Raw genomic sequence first — 17,131 nt, forward strand, 5'->3', positions numbered from 1 at the left:
CTCTGTGGGTCAGGGGTCGAGGTTAGACCACAGCACAAACCCATGCAGAGAGAGAGAGTGTGTGTGTGTGTGTGCGTGTGTGTGTGTCAGACGGGGGCGGGGGGGGGTACCTCTGTGTATTCAAAATCAGACAGTGGAGCGATGCTTTTGATGTAGTCGACTCTGAACTGGTTGCCAGGGTTACCCAGAGCTATCGGAGGTGTCAACATGCTCATGGCTGAGACAATGGTCTGAAACAGATCACACACACGTGCGTTAGCGTGCACGTATAGCTGTGAAGTAACCCACGGGGTCATGTGACCTACCACAATGGCATCCTTCACGTTCTTCCTGATGTCTTGAATCTTCTGTTGTTTCTCTCTGGAAGAAAACAGGGTTTCGAACGTTCAACCAGTCAAACAGCAGCAGTTTGTGGGATCGACCTGGATTTGTGGAAAACCTCCCGAAATTTCAGTCCTGGTGGTTTCAGACGCTTTTAAATCAGATGAATTCACACAGGCAGAATTTAAAGTAGACAAAAACATCCTCTCATGTTCACCAACAGCCAAAAATCATCTTTTAATCTTCATCATCATCATCACTTTCGTAGGTTTTCACAATAAAAATAAAATGCAAACTCACTCGGTATTAAAACCATCAACGTGAAGAATCTTCATCTGCTTCACTATAGTGCTTTTACCTGATTCTCCTGCACCTGCAGACAGGTTAGAGAGAGACAGGCAGGTTAGAGAGAGACAGACAGGTTAGAGAGAGACAGACAGGTTAGAGAGAGGCAGACAGGTTAGAGAGAGACATGCAGGTTAGAGAGAGACAGGTTAGAGAGAGAGACATGTTATAGAGAGAGACAGGCGGGTTAGAGAGAGACAGGTCAGAGAGAGACAGGTTTGAGAGAGAGACATGCAGGTTAGAGAGAAACAGACAGGTTAGAGAGAGACAGACAAGTTAGAGAGAGACAGACGGGTTAGAGAGAGACGGACGGGTTAGAGAGAGACGGGCGGGTTAGAGAGAGACGGGTTAGAGAGAGACGGGTTAGAGAGAGACGGGCGGGTTAGAGAGAGACGGGTTAGAGAGAGACGGGTTAGAGAGGCAGACAGGTTAGAGAGAGATGGGTTAGAGAGACAGACAGGTTAGACAGACAGGTTAGAGAGAGACAGGCGGGTTAGAGAGAGAGAGACAGGTTAGACAGATTAGAGAGAGACAGGCAGGTTAGAGAGAGACAGGTTAGACAGACAGGTTAGAGAGAGACAGACCGGTTAGAGACAGACAGGCAGGTTAGAGAGACAGACAGGTTAGAGAGAGACAGACAGGTTAGAGAGAGACAGACGGGTTAGAGAGACAGGCAGGTTAGAGAGAGACAGACAGGTTAGAGAGAGACAGACAGACAGATTAGAGAGAGACAGACAGGTTAGAGAGAGACAGACAGGTTAGAGAGGCAGACGGGCGTCTCACCCAGCAGTAAGAGTCGGTGTGTGGCTTTATACGCCTGTCGCTCTTTCTGCAGCTGCCTTTCGATCTTCTTGTTGGCTTCTCTCTTTGATTTTTCATCCAGTCGTTCTTCCTCTGTCTTCCCCCCCAGACAGCCCATGTCCAGAACAGACCAGCAACAGACCAGCAACAGACCTGCAACAGACCAGCAACAGATCAGCAACAGACCTGCAACAGACCAGCAACAGACCTGCAACAGACCTGAACCAGTACAACCAGTCGGTCAGAGGAGCCGGTGAAACATCAGCTCCTGAAGAAAACTGGCGCCTTTTCATGCCCCTCATCATCATCATCATCATCATCACTGTAGGAAACCTTCATCACCTGAACACCTGTGGTCACCTGTGGTCACCTGTGTCCAGGGTCACCGACGCTATATTTCCAAACCAGTAAAACCAGTAGTTCTTACCTTCAGCTGATCACTGAGCCGTCCCGTCTCTGTCCATCCACATCCAAGAGGACAGAAATCTGCCTCAGCCAACCAGCATCTCCAGGACCCTCCTGTTCAGGGGGACCGGCAGGTGCTGGTGATCGTTGTCAGAGGTTCTGCAGCAGTGAAGCACCTGAGCGCTCCGCTCTTGTCAGAGGTTCTGCAGCAGTGAAGCACCTGAGCGCTCCGCTCTTGTCAGAGGTTCTGCAGCAGTGAAGCACCTGAGCGCTCCGCTCCCCCTACCTGCCTCATTAGTCCGGTCTCTTCAGGGATTCACTGTTTTTTCCTCGTATCTTTGTTGCCCGACAACCAGGTAGAAACAAACCCGACGTGAGCCTAAACCAGCACCAGCGATGTGAATGGGCCCGGTTCAGACCCAAAGCGAGGACACTCGCTGATCCATGAAGATGGCTTCAGAACAATCTGGCCCGGTTCAGCCTGGTCGTGACACTCGCATCAAGGCAGAAAAACCAAATCAAGCTCGTTTGATTACAACCTCTTTATTTTTGATTCAGGTGGAAAAACCCAATATTGGTGGACACCACTTTGGTCCGGCCCAGTCCGGCTGGTCCGGCCCGGTCCGGCTGGTCCCTCCTCACTGCTTCGGTGGACGGGGTGACGTCAAGTCTTTGCTGACTGGAGATTTCAGCCTGAGGGTGACAGATCCAGAACAGGTCTGGAACGAGTCCAAATGAGACCCTGAGGCCAGGAACAGGACCGACTGACCTCTGCTGCTGGTCTTCACAGAACAGGCCGAGACGCTGCGTCTCACTGCGGAACGAACTCTGGAAGACAAGAGTCAGAAGCCGGGTCTGAGCAGAACCGGTCCAGTTTTCAGAAGGTGTACCAGTACCAGGATCTCTGCATCTATGGAGCTCAGGCTGGCAGATGCTTCCTGGAGATGCTTCAGCTGGAAAGTGATGTTGTTCTCGAAGGTCTGCAGCAACGACAACCTAGAGAAATACACAGGTGTGTCAGAGGGGCGGGGCCTCTGGTGATGGACAGGTGTGTCAGAGGGGTGGTGCCTCTGGTGATGGACAGGTGTGTCAGAGGGGCGGTGCCTCGGTTGCTGGACAGGTGTGTCAGAGGGGCGGTGCCTCGGTTGTTGGACAGGTGTGTCAGAGGGGCGGTACCTCGGTTGCTGGACAGGTGTGTCAGGGGGGCGGTACCTTGATTGCTGGACATGCGTGTCAGAGGAGCAATACCTTGATTGATGGACAGGTGTGTTGGGGCGGTACCTTGATTGCTGGACAGGTATGTCAGGGGGCGGTACCTTCGTTGATGGACAGGTGTGTCAGGGGGCGGTACCTTGGTTGATTGACAGGTATGTCAGGGGCGGTACCTTGGTTGATTGACAGGTGTCAGGGGGGCAGTACCTTGGTTGATTGACAGGTGTCAGGGGCGGCGGTACCTTGGTTGATGGACAGGTGTCAGGGGCTGGTACCTTTGTTGATGGACATGTGTCAGGGGGCGGTACCTTGGTTGATTGACAGGTATGTCAGGGGCGGTACCTTGGTTGATTGACAGGTGTCAGGGGGGCGGTACCTTGGTTGATTGACAGGTGTCAGGGGGGGGCGGTACCTTGGTTGATGGACAGGTGTCAGGGGCTGGTACCTTTGTTGATGGACATGTGTCAGGGGGGCGGTACCTTTGTTGATGGACAGGTGTCAGGGGGGCTGTACCTTGGTTGATGGACAGGTGTCAGGGGGCGGTACCTTTGTTGATGGACAGGTGTCAGGGGGGCTGTACCTTGGTTGATGGACAGGTGTCAGGGGCGGTACCTTTGTTGATGGACAGGTGTCAGGGGGCGGTACCTTTGTTGACGGACAGGTGTCAGGGGGCTGTGCCTTGGTTGATGGACAGGTGTGTCAGGGGGTGGTACCTTTGTTGATGGACAGGTGTGTCAGGGGGTGGTACCTTTGTTGATGGACAGGTGTGTCAGGGGGTGGTACCTTTGTTGATGGACAGCAGCGAGCAGGGCTGAAACCTGTTGCTGACAGTCTTTCAAAGACCGAAGGACTTCGGCCTCAACGTCTCGCCAGCAGCCCTGAAAACAGTCTCTTAATTAGGTTTCATGATTAATACCCGGAGCCTGATATTGGCCAACCTATTAGTGATCAAACTTAAATATAAAATATAAAAATATATAACTACAACTGACGGTGAAGTGCTCCTCTAACTGCATCTTGAAGGTTTTGAAAGCGGTCATGACGCCTCTGCTCAGGTCTGCCTTTAGCTCCGCCTCCGATGCTAAAGCAGGAACTTTGCTCTCATCTTCCTCCTCCTCCTCCTCCTCCTCCTCTTCCTCCTGTAACTGATATCCGGCGCTCTTATGGGCCGGCTCAGCCGCAGGTGTGTCGGACAGGTACCCTTCATGTTCACAGAGCCAGTTCAACTCATGAGATTACAGTATCCATGGTTACAGAAGAGCATTAGTGCTGGGGCATACAAACACATTAACTGTCTGACATTAGATCGTAAAAAGTGTATATAGTGTGTGTGTGTGTGTGTGTGCGTGTGTGTGTGTAGTATACATGTATACTGTATAGTGCATGAAAGACAAAGATAATGTGTGAACAAAATTGTCTAAACGTTACGTTTTCTCTTAACGGCCAAACAGGAAGCAACTAATCAAAAGTTAACTTCCGTGTCCCGTTTTTGGCAAAGTCCTAAAACTTATAACTGTGTTTGTGAGCTAAAAGAGAAGTAGCCCTAGTAACCCTAGCAGCTCTAATAGCTCTAGCAGCTCTAATAGCTCTAGCAGCTCTAGTAGCTCTAATAGCTCTAGAAGCTCTAGTAGCTCTAATAGCTCTAGCAGCTCTAATAGCTCTAGCACCTCTAGCACCTCTAGAAGCTCTAATAGCTCTAGTAGCTCTAATAGCTCTAGCAGCTCTAATAGCTCTAGCAGCTCTAATAGCTCTAGCACCTCTAGCACCTCTAGAAGCTCTAATAGCTCTAATAGCTCTAGTAGCTCTAGAAGCTCTAGAAGCTCTAGTAGCTCTAATAGCTCTAGCAGCTCTAATAGCTCTAGTAGCTCTAATAGCTCTAGAAGCTCTAGAAGCTCTAATAGCTCTAGCAGCTCTAGCAGCTCTAATAGCTCTAATAACTCTAGCAGCTCTAGCAGCTCTAGCAGCTCTAGCAGCTCTAATAGCTCTAATAGCTCTAATAGCTCTAGTAGCTCTAGAAGCTCTAGCAGCTCTAATAGCTCTAGCACCTCTAGCACCTCTAGCACCTCTAGCACCTCTAGCACCTCTAGCACTCTTCTGTAAACGGAGGAACGGAATCATACCGACCTGAATCTGCAGCAGCTCTCTTCCTGCTGGAAGCAAAGATCTCCTGGACAGGAAACCAGCAGGTGAGAACTCTGATCTGAGTCCCAGTAGAAAGAGCCCAAATGTCGACACACCTTTCTTACAGCAGTGCTGCGTCCTCCAAACATCTGCGTCTTCTCTGGCGAGACGTTTAGCCCCTCCCCTACAGGACACCAAGCGTCCTCCGTCGGTGAGCCCTTCCTGTCAGCGCCTGTATCGTGTCACACACCAACAGACACGCTTGTACGTGCACGTCTTGTCTGTAGATCTGACCCTTCTCGTGTCAGTTTGTCAGTCTCACCGGATTCATACGTTGGTGTTGATGTTCTCAGCTGATCGAACTGGAGCTCTGCTCGGCTCCTGTTCACATTCTGAAAACAACAGTTTCTCTGGGCAAATCAATCAATAACGGTGATTTAAGTGGAAGAAATCCTCCCCTTATTCAACCCTCGGCAGGTAAATTAGGTGGTGGGCGGTCAGAACCAGCACACGATGAGAGCGTGGCGCTCATTTTTAAAAAGAAAATTCTTTGCATACAAGGGGCAGGTGTGCGCCACATACTAGTGCACACTGGGTAATGTAGTGCAGCCGTCAGAGTCCATCTCTCACAAATCAGAGATGGATGCAACAGGACAGGGTACGAAGACAGGATTGAGCAGATACCAGTACCAGCCCACTTAAAGCTCTGATCAAGAATCAGGTGTTTCCCATCATCTTACCTTCACCACACTGTTGTCTTCATCACCGCTGCTTGGAGAGGACAAAGGCAAAACTGCAGAGAGAATAAGAGCAGAAGAGAGAAAGTCAGGATTGCTAATGGTCAGGGGTCATAGAGTTCTGGTTAGCATGTAGGGAACAGGAACTGTAATGGGTGCTGGGCAGGTGAGCTCAGAACCACAGGTGAAAAACATTCTGCCTCGAAGGTGACTAATGCAATGGAGATGTAATACCATCCGTGTCCACCAGGGGGGCCCCTGAGCCCACAGACTCACTCTTCAGGTGACTTTCTTCCTTGGGTTTCTTCCTGCTGTAGACTCTACAACTGACGTTGGGCACCCGCACTGTACCATCGGTCTGTTCCACGTCGGTGAAACACCTCACCTCCTGTTAACAGAGTCCAAAAAAAATAAAATAAGGTCCAAACATCTCCTGACTGAAAGGGTTCAGTGCATTAGTTTGGTTTTACTGGAAACCAGTGGAACCGACATGCACCTTAAAGACTCTCCTGGCAGCTTCCTGCAGCTGCTCATGGTGTTCAGAGTCAAAGGTCAGCGCCACGGTTTGACCACTGCAGTTGTGGTGCGTGATGGGCTTGTTCAGATGGACCCTCAAGATGGCCTCCAGCCCGATGCATCCTGGGAAAGACCAGCGAGAGGAACGAGCTGAGACCGGTTTTATATGCATCAGGGAGCATCAGATCAGACGTGCTTTAGTACTGACCATCATGTTTAAGCTGAAAACTGTAGTGATCCACCGCCTCCCTCAGCAGGTGGATGGACCCCCACAGAAAACCCTCGAACCAAGAATAAGAGACTCCACTCTGGTGGTCTGTGACTGATCTGATAATGGTACCGACTGTACCTGAGGATCATCGACGAAGAAGCTGACACACTCGGAACTCAAGTTGAAATCAATCCAGAACTTCTCCAGCTTGTCGTCCTTGGGAGGAAAGAGCTGCAGGAGAAGCGTGGTTCAGTCGGGGAGAAACAGTCGAGAGAACAAGCAGAGGCACGTTTCACCTGGGTGGAGCCCAGAAACGCCGCCAGGCAGGGGAAGGTGTAAACCCTGGACGACAGAACGCAGCAGCCAATTAGACTCACACCCTTTGGTTTCACGTGGTTAAAGACACACAAACCACCTTCTGTGGTCACCATGGAAACTGTTGACGAAGTTGAGGAACCGGCGACAGTCCTGAGAGACGGACGAGACGGGTCAGAGGGTTTGAGGGCCGAGGCAGTTACCGGCTGACCACTGACCACTTCGAAGTCTTTGTCCGTGATGTCACAGAAGGCAGCGCTGATGTCACAGCTGGAGAACCAGCGACGGGCTCTGTGGTCGCGCTGCTTCCTGGGCGTCAGGCGACACAGAGCCTCCGACAGGCTGACCTGCAGCTCATAGTCTGAAACAGCCGCACATCAAAGCATCAAGGGGAGAATTCACCTGGGAATCGATGCAGACGGAAAGGTTCCTGACCTCCCACCGTCTGGAGGGCTGCTGCCATCTGACACCTGACAGAGACAGGTCAGCGGCAGGTGCACAGGTGTGCTCACGACAGCAGAAAGACACTTGAATGTCACGTTTACATACATGACATCAGCCATGTTGTGGTTGTTCTGGATCGGCCTCCTTTGTTCTCGAGTCAGACCCTCCATGATGCTGTTAAAGGTTCTGATGGCCTGAGACAAGAACACACCAGTGACCGATCGGGACGTCCCGAAGGTTCTGGGTCGACCGGCTTGGTTGGTTCTGAATATGAACTCGGCAAAGCTTTTTACCTCCAGCCTCATTGGGAAGGGAAGATCTGGTTCCAGTGCAAGCTGGGCCAGATGGAGGAGAACCACAGACAGCTGACTGACTAAGACACAGACGGGTGCATCGATACAGGTGAGACAGGTCAGGTTAGTAGGAAAAACATGATGACAGCAATGGTAAACTAACCTGGGAGAGAAGACTGAGCCAGCAACTGCATGAGAGACAAAGGGGGGAGGGGGGAGAGAAGGGGGAGGAGAGAGGGGGAGAGAGGAGAGAGGGAGGGGGGAGGAGAGGGAGGGGGGAGGAGAGAGGGAGAGAGACGGGGGGAGAGGGGGGAGGAGAGGGAGGGGGAGGAGAGAGAGAGAGGAGGGGGAGGAGAGGAGAGAGAGAGAGGGAGGGGGGAGGAGAGGGAGGGGAGAGAGGAGAAGGAGGGAGAGGGAGGAGACAGGGGGAGAGGGGGGAGGATAGAGGGGGGGAGAAGGGGAGAGGGGGAGAAGGGCAGGGGGAGAGGGGGGAGGAGAGAGAAGAGGAGGAGGAGGGGGAGGAGAGAGAAGGGGGAGGGGGGAGGAGAGAGAGGAAGGGAGAGGGGGGAGGAGAGAGAAGAGGGAGGGGGGAGGAGACAGGGGGAGAGAGAGAGGAGAAGAGGGAGGGGGGGAGGAGAGGGAGGGGGAGAGAGGAGAAGGAGAGGAGAGGAGGAGACAGGGGGAGAGGGGGGAGGAGAGAGGGGGGGAGAGAGGGCAGGGGGAGAGGGGGGAGGAGAGAGAAGCGGGAGGAGGAGGGGGAGGAGAGGAGAGAAGGGGGAGGGGGGAGGAGAGAGAGGCAGGGAGAGGGGGGAGGAGAGAGAAGAGGGAGGGGGGAGGAGAGAGAGGAGAAGGAGGGGGGAGAGGGGGAGAGAGATTAAAGCAATAACCTCCCTTATTTGCCCCCCCCCCGTCAGCAGCTCCCACCATGAAGAAGTCCAAGAAGGCGTCTGTGAGGCTCAGCAGGTTCTCAGCGTCTCTGTCACAGACGATCACATGATGCAGCGCCTCCGACCAGAGCAGCACCTGAACACACAGCGTCAGAGCCCCACACACACACACACACACACACACACACACACACACACACACACACACACACACACACACACACACACACACACAACGCTGTTTCTGCAGGATCGTCGTTACTTTGGCCGTGAGCCCTTGGCTGACGAGGGTCTGCAGGTGGGCCCGGTCCTCCGAAAGAAGGTCCAAAGTCTTCATCACAGTCAGAACCCGGCTAAAACCAGGCTCACGCAAGTCCTGAAACAGAACATCCTCTCACGTATCAAAAACCATCACCACACACACGCTCACACACACACACTCACACACACGCTCACACACACGCTCACACACACACTCACACACACGCTCACACACACGCTCACACACTCTTACCCGGGTAACCAGCTGGTTCAGTCTGTTGAGAGTGCTGCTGGTGAGACCTTCGTGTTGCAGAACCGACACCAGTCCTGCAGGATCGTCCCGGTTCAGACAGTCCTCCATCTTCACTTCCAGCTGAAACACGCGCACACCTAATTTCAGCGATTCTTTTACCTGCTGGTCAGTGCATACAGACGGACTCTAGGGGGCGCCCTAGGCTGCAACAAATCCAGACATTTACACACGTGGAGGGACGGAAAGCGCCGCCATCTTGGTACAGGGTTAGCAGGGGCTCAAAGTAGACTTACTCACGATCGTTGGACTCAATTACCAAGTTTGCTCAAAACATCACACATATCTATATTGGATAATTCAAAAATAATGGTTTTACTACCCAAATACAAATTTTACTTAATGTTATTGGCATACAAGCTTCCAACAAAACTGAAAACATGCTGGACTTTTGTGCTGCATACGGATGCTCTAATGAGCAGAACATCCAGCCCAAATGTTGTGGGAACACTTTTCATAGGTAAGATGCAAGTAAAGGATAATACAGGTTGTTATATAGCAACCCTGGAACACTTCCAGCCTATTATACAGGGGATTGCTGCTTAAATAACTAATCCAAGACAAAATGTTGGTTAAAATGTGACGTTAGGAATCAATAAGTGTAGTTTTTGTGTAGTTTGGGATCAGTTAAAGAAGTGTCTGCATGTTTCTGAATAAAGTACAGTCCACTTTCTGAGGCCCAAAACTTGCATTATATTTATTCTATTTTATCAACTACCGACAAAAGCTTCCAGGAAAGCAGGAGAGCCAGTGGACTCCGCTCCGCTCAATTAACTGCTAATTAACTGATAATAGTAGCAATGCCATTATAATGAAACAATGATAACTATAAAGCTTATTATATATCATACTTCAGTATAGTGTTTTAAATTAGTAGCTAAACGTTTTCAAGTTGCTTTTGTTCCATTTATGACTGTAATAGCTGATGTTTGTAACCTATAAATGTGTGATTTATGATAATTGTGTAGAAGCTTAATTCCTCTATAGAGAAGCCAGTAGCACTGTACCAAGATGGCCGCCCTGTAGGCACACAGACCCAGTGTGGCGTCTTGATCCCATTTAGCCACATGGGATCAACCGCCAGAACCCTGCGGGCTGTTTCCGGCCTGTTTCATCCCATCGACCTGATTGATCTCATTTTTAATGTCGACTCAACATCTGGAAGCTTCAGTTGAAACTGCTCGAACCGCCTCTGATCAGAGGCTGAATCCATCAATAGGTTCACTCACCATCACGTCTCCCGTCTTTGCGTGTGAGGAGCGCGTGCACAGCTGCCCGCAATTAACGCGCTCGCAAATGCGCAGGCGCACTGCTGCAACCGGGGCACGTGATCAATTATCAATCAATTAAGGAAGGAGCGAGGCTTCAGCGCCGCGCGCATCTGTTTCCCGCTATAAATCTCTCTTTTCTTCACAACTGAGATACAAAAATGGGGAATCTATAATCAATAACACGTACACAAGGCAATCCTATGATTATTCACTGGAGTCTTGGGCCGGTCTCTTATACTGGGACACTTACTGGTTCTGCTGGTGCAGAGGGGGAAGATGACCGACTGGACTGGGACACGCACAGACTCTACCTGTGCAGGTGAGGTCACGTTACGCGTGTCCTCGTGTCCTCTAATTGATGACAAATGAGTTTATTTGTTTTAGGAGAAACACAGAAGTGTTTGCACAACACACACACAAGAGCTGTGTGTGTGTGTGTGTGTGCGTGTGTGTGTGTGTGTGTGTGTAACAGTTCCTTTGATGTGATTCCGCGTGTAAAATAAAAGAAACTTGTTATTATTTCCTCTTAGCTCAATATCTCGGCCGATCTTTGCCTACACCCCCCCCCCCAGCCTCCCAAAACACCACCCACTCCAAGCATCTGCCCCCCCCCCTCCACCCTCCTCGCGCCTCTGCACTCACCTGTTGATCGGTCCTACCTGAGGCTCACTGCAGCCGCACGCGACGAGCCGCGAGACGCACGTTCTCTTTGTTCTGAAGCCTCAACCTTCTGAACTGATCTGGATCGGAACCAGAACTGGACCGGAATCAGAATCAGAATCAGAACCAGGACCAGGATCAGGATCAGGATCAGGATCAGAATCGCGATCGGAAGGATGTCACGAGCGGAGGAGCGCGAGGACTCAGACTGCGTGTGTTCCGTCGGAATGAAGTTCACGTGGGACATCAACGACCCTAAACTCCCGCAGGTAACCCGATTAATAATCAATAATCGATGGACGGAAGTCGTTAGTTGAATCAGGATGATCAAACTTTGGATGAAACATTTGATTAAAATGTCCATTTTTTGAAACACTTTGAGTCTTTGTGAACTTCACAGGACGTTAATCAATCACCGTTTTAGCTCGTGAGGATGATTTTAGCTGGTTAAGTATTGATCACGTGACGTTTACTCCGATGTCAAACTTTGATTATCAGTTTTCAGATGCAGCAACGTTTGATTGTTCAGTCAAAATGAGCCATTAAAAATGTAGTAATGCAACAATTGTTTCACCCGAAACGTCACTGCAACATTGTGCATTTACATTAAAGACATTAATAACAGACATAAATCTATGAAATCATTAGATTTGGACGTTAATGTTTGATGTCTTTCAACAGTTCAGCCTCATTCAGTAACGTTCAAATAATTAAAAACATCAGTGAAAAAGTTACTATAAAATAAACAAAAATTATTATTATTACCTTTTTTTTTTATTATTGAGCAAAAATTTGATCTGAATTTTCTGATATTCTGAACAGATGTTTCACACACACGCACACACACACACACACACACACACTAATTGAACCAAGAACCTTTAGATCACCAGAGTGACCACAGGTGCCCCCCCAACATGTTCTGATGTTATTTCAAGGTTAGTCAAAGATTCTGTGTGTGTGTGTGTGTGTGTGTGCGTGCGTGCGTGCGTGTGTGTGTGTGTGTGTGTGTGCGTGCGTGCGTGTGTGTGTGTGTGTGCTGAGTCAACTCCTCTCTGTTGTTGCTCAAACAGTAAAAACTGGTTTCTATATTTCTATTTCCACTGAAAACGTGTAAACGCTCCGACGCTGATCAATATCATCACCTTTGTATCAAGACTAATCGTTAATTATCATTAAACTCCAGCGCAGTCGTCAATAATCCCTCCGCCTCATTATTATCATGTTATTGCTGTTTATTTGTGTTTAGCAGTGAGGATTGTTGATTAGATCCGGACGTTGTGTTGATTTATGTTGATTTATGACATTATCGTTATTTAAGCGTCATTTCAGGTGTTTCTGCAGGTTTAAAAGATCCATCAGACACTTTTAATATGACTCAAACTGTCTGTCTGCCTGTCTGTCTGCCTGCCTGTCTGTCTCTCTGTCTGTCTGTCTGTCTCTCTGCCTGTCTGTCTGTCTGCCTGCCTGCCTGCCTGTCTGTCTCTCTGTCTGTCTGTCTGTCTCTCTGCCTGCCTGTCTGTCTCTCTGTCTGTCTGTCTGTCTGTCTGTCTCTCTGCCTGTCTGTCTCTCTGTCTGTCTGTCTGTCTCTCTGCCTGTCTGTCTGCCTGCCTGTCTGTCTCTCTCTCTGTCTGCCTGCCTGTCTCTCTGTCTCTCTGTCTGTCTGTCTGTCTGTCTGCCTGCCTGCCTGTCTGCCTCTCTGTCTCTCTGCCTGTCTCTCTGCCTGTCTGCCTGCCTGCCTGCCTGTCTGTCTGTCTGTCTGTCTCTCTGTCTGCCTGCCTGTCTCTCTGTCTGTCTGTCTGTCTGCCTGCCTGTCTGTCTCTCTGTCTGCCTCTTCTGCCTGCCTGCCTGTCTCTCTGCCTGCCTGTCTGCCTGTCTCTCTGCCTGCCTGTCTGCCTGTCTCTCTGCCTGCCTGTCTGCCTGTCTCTCTGCAGGACATGAAGCAGTTCGACTCGTTCCAGGAGTGGACTGACGGCTACGTCCGCTTCATCTACAGTGGTGAGAACGTTCACACGCTGACACAGTGACATCATGACCTGCTGAGGGTCTGGTTACCATGTGACCCATCCCAGTTGGCTGGTGACGGCCCCCCTCAGGAACAGGTTAGCCTGCACTCCAGCTAAGTGTCCCGTTTGTTTTCAGCGGAAGATAAGAATGCTCAGAGACATCTGTCTGGATGGGCCATGAGGAACACCAACAACCACAACTGCCAGATCCTGAAGAAGTCCTGCCTGGGTGTGGTGATCTGCTCCCGCGGCTGCAGCCTGCCGGACGGCTCCCGGCTGCAGCTGCGCCCGGCCATCTGCGATAAGGCCCGGCAGAAACAGCAGAGTAAGTGGATCCAGAACCAGTTCCTGCCCCGCCTCCTCACATTCATCTAACCAAACTGCATTTCAGAGAAGCTGTGTCCCAGCTGTAACGCTACGCTGGAGCTGCTGCCGTGTCGTGGTCACAGCGGTTACCCGGTTACCAACTTCTGGAGGGTGGACGGGAAGGCCATCTTCTTTCAGGTCAGCACCGATAGCTTGTACTGAAGCTCAGACTGCAAACATACATTAGCAAACGTATGAAAACTGCTGCTGCTGCTGCACAGAAGATCTGAAAGGCGAAATAAGGATGGAGAACACGAGGAACCATGAAACCCAGATGAGCGCAGTGCAGTCAGAACGTTCAGAACCATGCAGCCGTATGTTAGAATCCAGAATAGAAGGTCTTCCAGCTTCCATGATGGCTAGCGAACCAATGAGCTCAGTGACTGGACTGAACCCACACACGTCTGGAAAAGACTAAAAGACATTTCTGCTGCTCTGAAGGTTCTCTTGGGCTCCTTTATTAGTGGAGGAGGAATCAGAATCCCCTCACAGCTGGTTGTCCGACCAAATACACCAATCTGGGGAAATTGAGCTCCTCTTCCCATGTGCTGAAACAACTACTCATCATCTTTGGAGACAATAGACACATCTCATTCAAGATTCAAGATTCAAGATTACTTTATTGATCCCTTTAGGGGGTGTCCACCAGGGAAATTAGCAATTAGCATGTGCCTTAATTGGACCTCAGACATATCTGGAGAGATGTCTCCATCCACCCTGACAGAGCTGGACAGGAAGAAGAACATCCGAACACGTCCCAAATCCAGGAGTGACGACTAAGTGAAGAAGGCTGGAGGCTGCAAATGTTGCTAAAGTTGCTTCAACCAAGTGATGGAGAGTCTGAATCCTGACATCCATGAACATCTCCGCTTAGAGGATTATTTGAACAAAGTCTCTGACCTGAAGAAGATACGTGAAGATGGAGACCAGACGCTGACTGAGACGCTCCTCTGTCGTATCCACACATGAAGAGAAGGATCCTCACACCTCGTTAGCCCAGGACCTTTTCAGCTGGTTTATTAGACTCATTAGAACATCACGTGGCGACTGAGGCAGAGGATCCTCCAGATGTGACAGATGTTTATGCTCGTTGGTTAACAGCAGTGTTTGTGGTCGTTGAGCTGCAGTTTTACCATTTAAACATGAAAGAAGATCATTCTGAGCTAGTTTAAACTGGATTTTGATGAGTCAACTTGGGTTCATATCAGACCATAAAACCTTCAAACCAGGTGTGACGGACGCGTGTTAACAGGTGCTGGATACTTCATGCAGGATGTCCATCGACTATCAGCTTTGAAGAAAATGTTCTCTTCTGGGCGATTTGTTGAGACATTTCACCGCCGTCCACGCCTGAAGTTTATAAATGTGACATTAAAGGTCTCCACAGGTAGAACCTTATGGCCTCACTCAGATCTTCACATGTTCTGCACCAACATAGAGATGGAGACCGTCTGTGGGTCCTGATATCACAGATGAAGGTGAAGCCGATTCCAGAAACTCCTCACAAACTTTCCTTTGTGTGGTCCAGGCTAAAGGAGTCCACGATCATCCCAGACCAGAGTCCAAGTCAGAGACTGAAGCCAGAAGAAGTTCGGTGAAGAGACGAGTGAACTCTCCTCCGTTCACTCCCAAGAGGCGCCTGATCGAGACGCAGGTGAGCTACCGACGGACACACAGCAGCGTTCCAGGGTTGGGGTGTTCATGCGTGTGTGTTGCTCCTCAGGCTCTCGGCCCGGCCCTCCTCTCCTGTGTGGACTCATCAGACAGGATCTCCTTCATCGAGCCAAGTTTCCCACAACATTATCCAGCGTTCCAAAGCCCAGAACCATATTACAACCCCCATAATTCCCTTGGGGATGTTTCATCTGGAATTCAGAAGCCTTCCAATCCAAGGCTTTACATGGGCCGCCCTGGCTATGAATTTCAAGGATACTTGACCTCCCCTTCGTATCCCATGACCTCTGACCTCTGTGACCCCAGGTTAGACTGCTGTGCTGGACACATAAATGGGTTTGATAAAAATGCTGAGATTTGAAACCAGGTTTTGAACGAGATCATGAACTCTGTGCAGGGTCGCTCCAGTTTTGGGCTCATCCTCGTCCTCCACGCCATCATCGGGTTCTCTTTCCACGTCCTCCTCCTTTGACCCGCAAGGGAAACCTCCTGCAGGCTGGAAGGACCTCCTGAAGAGTTCCACTCCCTATGGTGACAACCACCATTACTACGGTGCGGACTACCCCTGCCGCTACCCCAGCAATGCCCCTGGGTCTCCAGCAGCGCTGCAAACGATCATCACCACCACCACAAAGGTCAGTCCCACGCGAGGCTCCGACACGCTCAGATTCATCACGGTATTAAAGTCTTGGCCTGTCCTCCTCAGGTGTCCTATCAACCGTGTCCGAAGCCTCCATCTGGCCTTCCGTCCTACCAGTCCTGTGCCCCTCCCAAAGCACCAGGCCTACCCAGCTGCTCCACCTTGTTGGACGAGGCCTCTTCTTCATATTCCACTGAGGTCAAGGTGATGGAGGAGCCCGGGGGAGTCATCAAGTCCCTGTCCTTTCAGCCGGAACCCTTACAAACCAAGACTGAGCGAGCCGATGGCTGCGACTACCGTTACACCTACCCCAACACGTACCGCTACGAGGACTACTGAAGAGCTCCGGGAGCACCAGGACAAACCATTGTTGGTGCACTAGAACCTTTTTGAAGACATTTCTGGACTTTTGTTTCCCTCAGCTCCTGTATTTAAGGACCCTGTAAGTAAAGAATACCTGGAACGAGAGTCTGGATCCAGCGTCTTCACCGCCACCCGGACCCCACAACCTGTGTTATTTGTGTTTTCATGGTTTGTCTGTTGTTTTTTTGTCCTCCAAACGTCGGTCATTTCTTTCAGCATCATCAGACTCACGATAGCTTCTGGATTTTGGAATCGAGCTGTTTCCATTGTTCAGAGATAAATTTGAACCACAAAAGACCTCAGAAAGAAAAAGAATGTTGTCTTTTTCCTTTTTGAACGGGAGCGAGTGAAGCTTCTCTCCTGGTTTTCACATCTTCTGGCTTATTTATTGAAGTTGTAAACCTGTAGAGTGACACTGATGAGACAAGAAAATTCATTTCTTGATTAAAGAGGTGACAAAGTTCTTTCACAAAAACAAGCTGCAACCTTTTTTCTTTCCTCTTGAAGTGAAGGCGACTCTCTCTGTAAAGGGCTCCTAAAGTCCAGGCTTCTCTTCACATTTATATTTATATTTTTAAAAGGTTCCGTCGTCACTGGCGAGGCTGAACTCAGTTGTTGAGATCTGTTTAGGTTGCGCAACACTGCGATCACCCGCAGCAACGTCTCCGAAGGATCACGAAAATGAGGTAATCTGATAGCGAAGATATAATCAACGTTATTGATACACTGAAATCTCAAGGTAAAGATCTGAAATAAACACTAATGCTCACTTATGAGTTGGAATCAGTCGTCAGTCGTTTGATCCTCAACATCTCTGTTAATCTCCTCAGTTGGACCCCCCCCCCCCCCCCCCCCCCCACCCCCGTTTAGGGACAATGCAACGGAAGATCAAAGAGTCCGTGTTTTCAGTCTGTATGAGAAATAAATGTTGTTTTGACAAGAACACGTCAGGACAGGAGTCCTCTCACACTG

At 50.0% G+C, this 17,131-nt stretch overlaps 3 protein-coding genes across 3 annotated transcripts in view; 1 reads left to right on the plus strand and 2 right to left on the minus strand.

Moving 5' to 3' along the window:
* The window catches only part of LOC101066394 (guanine nucleotide-binding protein G(olf) subunit alpha-like), a 5,200-nt gene extending 3,078 nt beyond the window's left edge, over nt 1–2,122 (minus strand). Inside the window, exons 1-5 of the mRNA XM_003977214.3 lie at nt 1,895–2,122; nt 1,450–1,620; nt 622–694; nt 306–360; nt 111–230 (exon numbers count right to left, since the gene is read on the minus strand). Of these exons, the coding sequence (XP_003977263.2) occupies nt 111–230; nt 306–360; nt 622–694; nt 1,450–1,585 (384 nt within the window). The 5' untranslated portion in view covers nt 1,586–1,620; nt 1,895–2,122. The remainder of the gene's footprint in view (nt 1–110; nt 231–305; nt 361–621; nt 695–1,449; nt 1,621–1,894) is intronic.
* A 308-nt stretch (nt 2,123–2,430) lies between these two features.
* Nucleotides 2,431–10,443, minus strand: sycp2l (synaptonemal complex protein 2-like). The gene is made up of 24 exons (XM_029842733.1): nt 10,409–10,443; nt 9,123–9,284; nt 8,871–8,984; nt 8,646–8,744; nt 7,885–7,909; nt 7,722–7,801; nt 7,534–7,622; nt 7,420–7,454; nt 7,203–7,345; nt 7,085–7,137; nt 6,966–7,011; nt 6,808–6,900; nt 6,667–6,739; nt 6,439–6,581; nt 6,219–6,330; nt 5,946–5,998; nt 5,528–5,597; nt 5,322–5,437; nt 5,209–5,251; nt 4,077–4,285; nt 3,868–3,962; nt 2,769–2,868; nt 2,642–2,700; nt 2,431–2,565 (listed from the first exon to the last, which is right to left on the minus strand). The coding sequence occupies exons 1-24, from the start codon at nt 10,409–10,411 to the stop codon at nt 2,511–2,513; spliced, it is 2,070 nt and encodes a 689-aa protein (XP_029698593.1). The 5' UTR covers nt 10,412–10,443; the 3' UTR covers nt 2,431–2,510.
* Nucleotides 10,444–11,060: 617 nt separating this feature from the next.
* Nucleotides 11,061–16,637, plus strand: gcm2 (glial cells missing transcription factor 2). The gene is made up of 8 exons (XM_029842754.1): nt 11,061–11,379; nt 13,045–13,108; nt 13,253–13,441; nt 13,508–13,620; nt 15,011–15,136; nt 15,206–15,462; nt 15,554–15,791; nt 15,863–16,637. Exons 1-8 carry the CDS (start codon nt 11,287–11,289, stop codon nt 16,133–16,135), a joined length of 1,353 nt encoding a protein of 450 aa, XP_029698614.1. The 5' UTR covers nt 11,061–11,286; the 3' UTR covers nt 16,136–16,637.
* Nucleotides 16,638–17,131: the final 494 nt, after the last annotated feature.

Source organism: Takifugu rubripes, chromosome 10, assembly GCF_901000725.2.
Source record: "Takifugu rubripes chromosome 10, fTakRub1.2, whole genome shotgun sequence".
Classification (NCBI taxonomy): domain Eukaryota; kingdom Metazoa; phylum Chordata; class Actinopteri; order Tetraodontiformes; family Tetraodontidae; genus Takifugu; species Takifugu rubripes.

What these genes read in the sequence shown, in the direction of transcription:
- sycp2l (XM_029842733.1), bottom strand. An exon ending in TTCCATGGTGACCACAGAAG is followed by an intron (nt 7,012 to 7,084) that starts GTGGTTTGTGTG and finishes TCTGTCGTCCAG; the next exon opens with GGTTTACACCTTCCCCTGCC. An exon ending in TTTTCAGCTTAAACATGATG is followed by an intron (nt 6,582 to 6,666) that starts GTCAGTACTAAA and finishes GGTCTTTCCCAG; the next exon opens with GATGCATCGGGCTGGAGGCC.
- gcm2 (XM_029842754.1), top strand. Translation starts at nt 11,287, where the DNA reads ATGTCACGAGCGGAGGAGCGCGAGGACTCAGACTGCGTGTGTTCCGTC. An exon ending in GGAAGGCCATCTTCTTTCAG is followed by an intron (nt 13,621 to 15,010) that starts GTCAGCACCGAT and finishes TGTGTGGTCCAG; the next exon opens with GCTAAAGGAGTCCACGATCA. An exon ending in TCATCACCACCACCACAAAG is followed by an intron (nt 15,792 to 15,862) that starts GTCAGTCCCACG and finishes TGTCCTCCTCAG; the next exon opens with GTGTCCTATCAACCGTGTCC.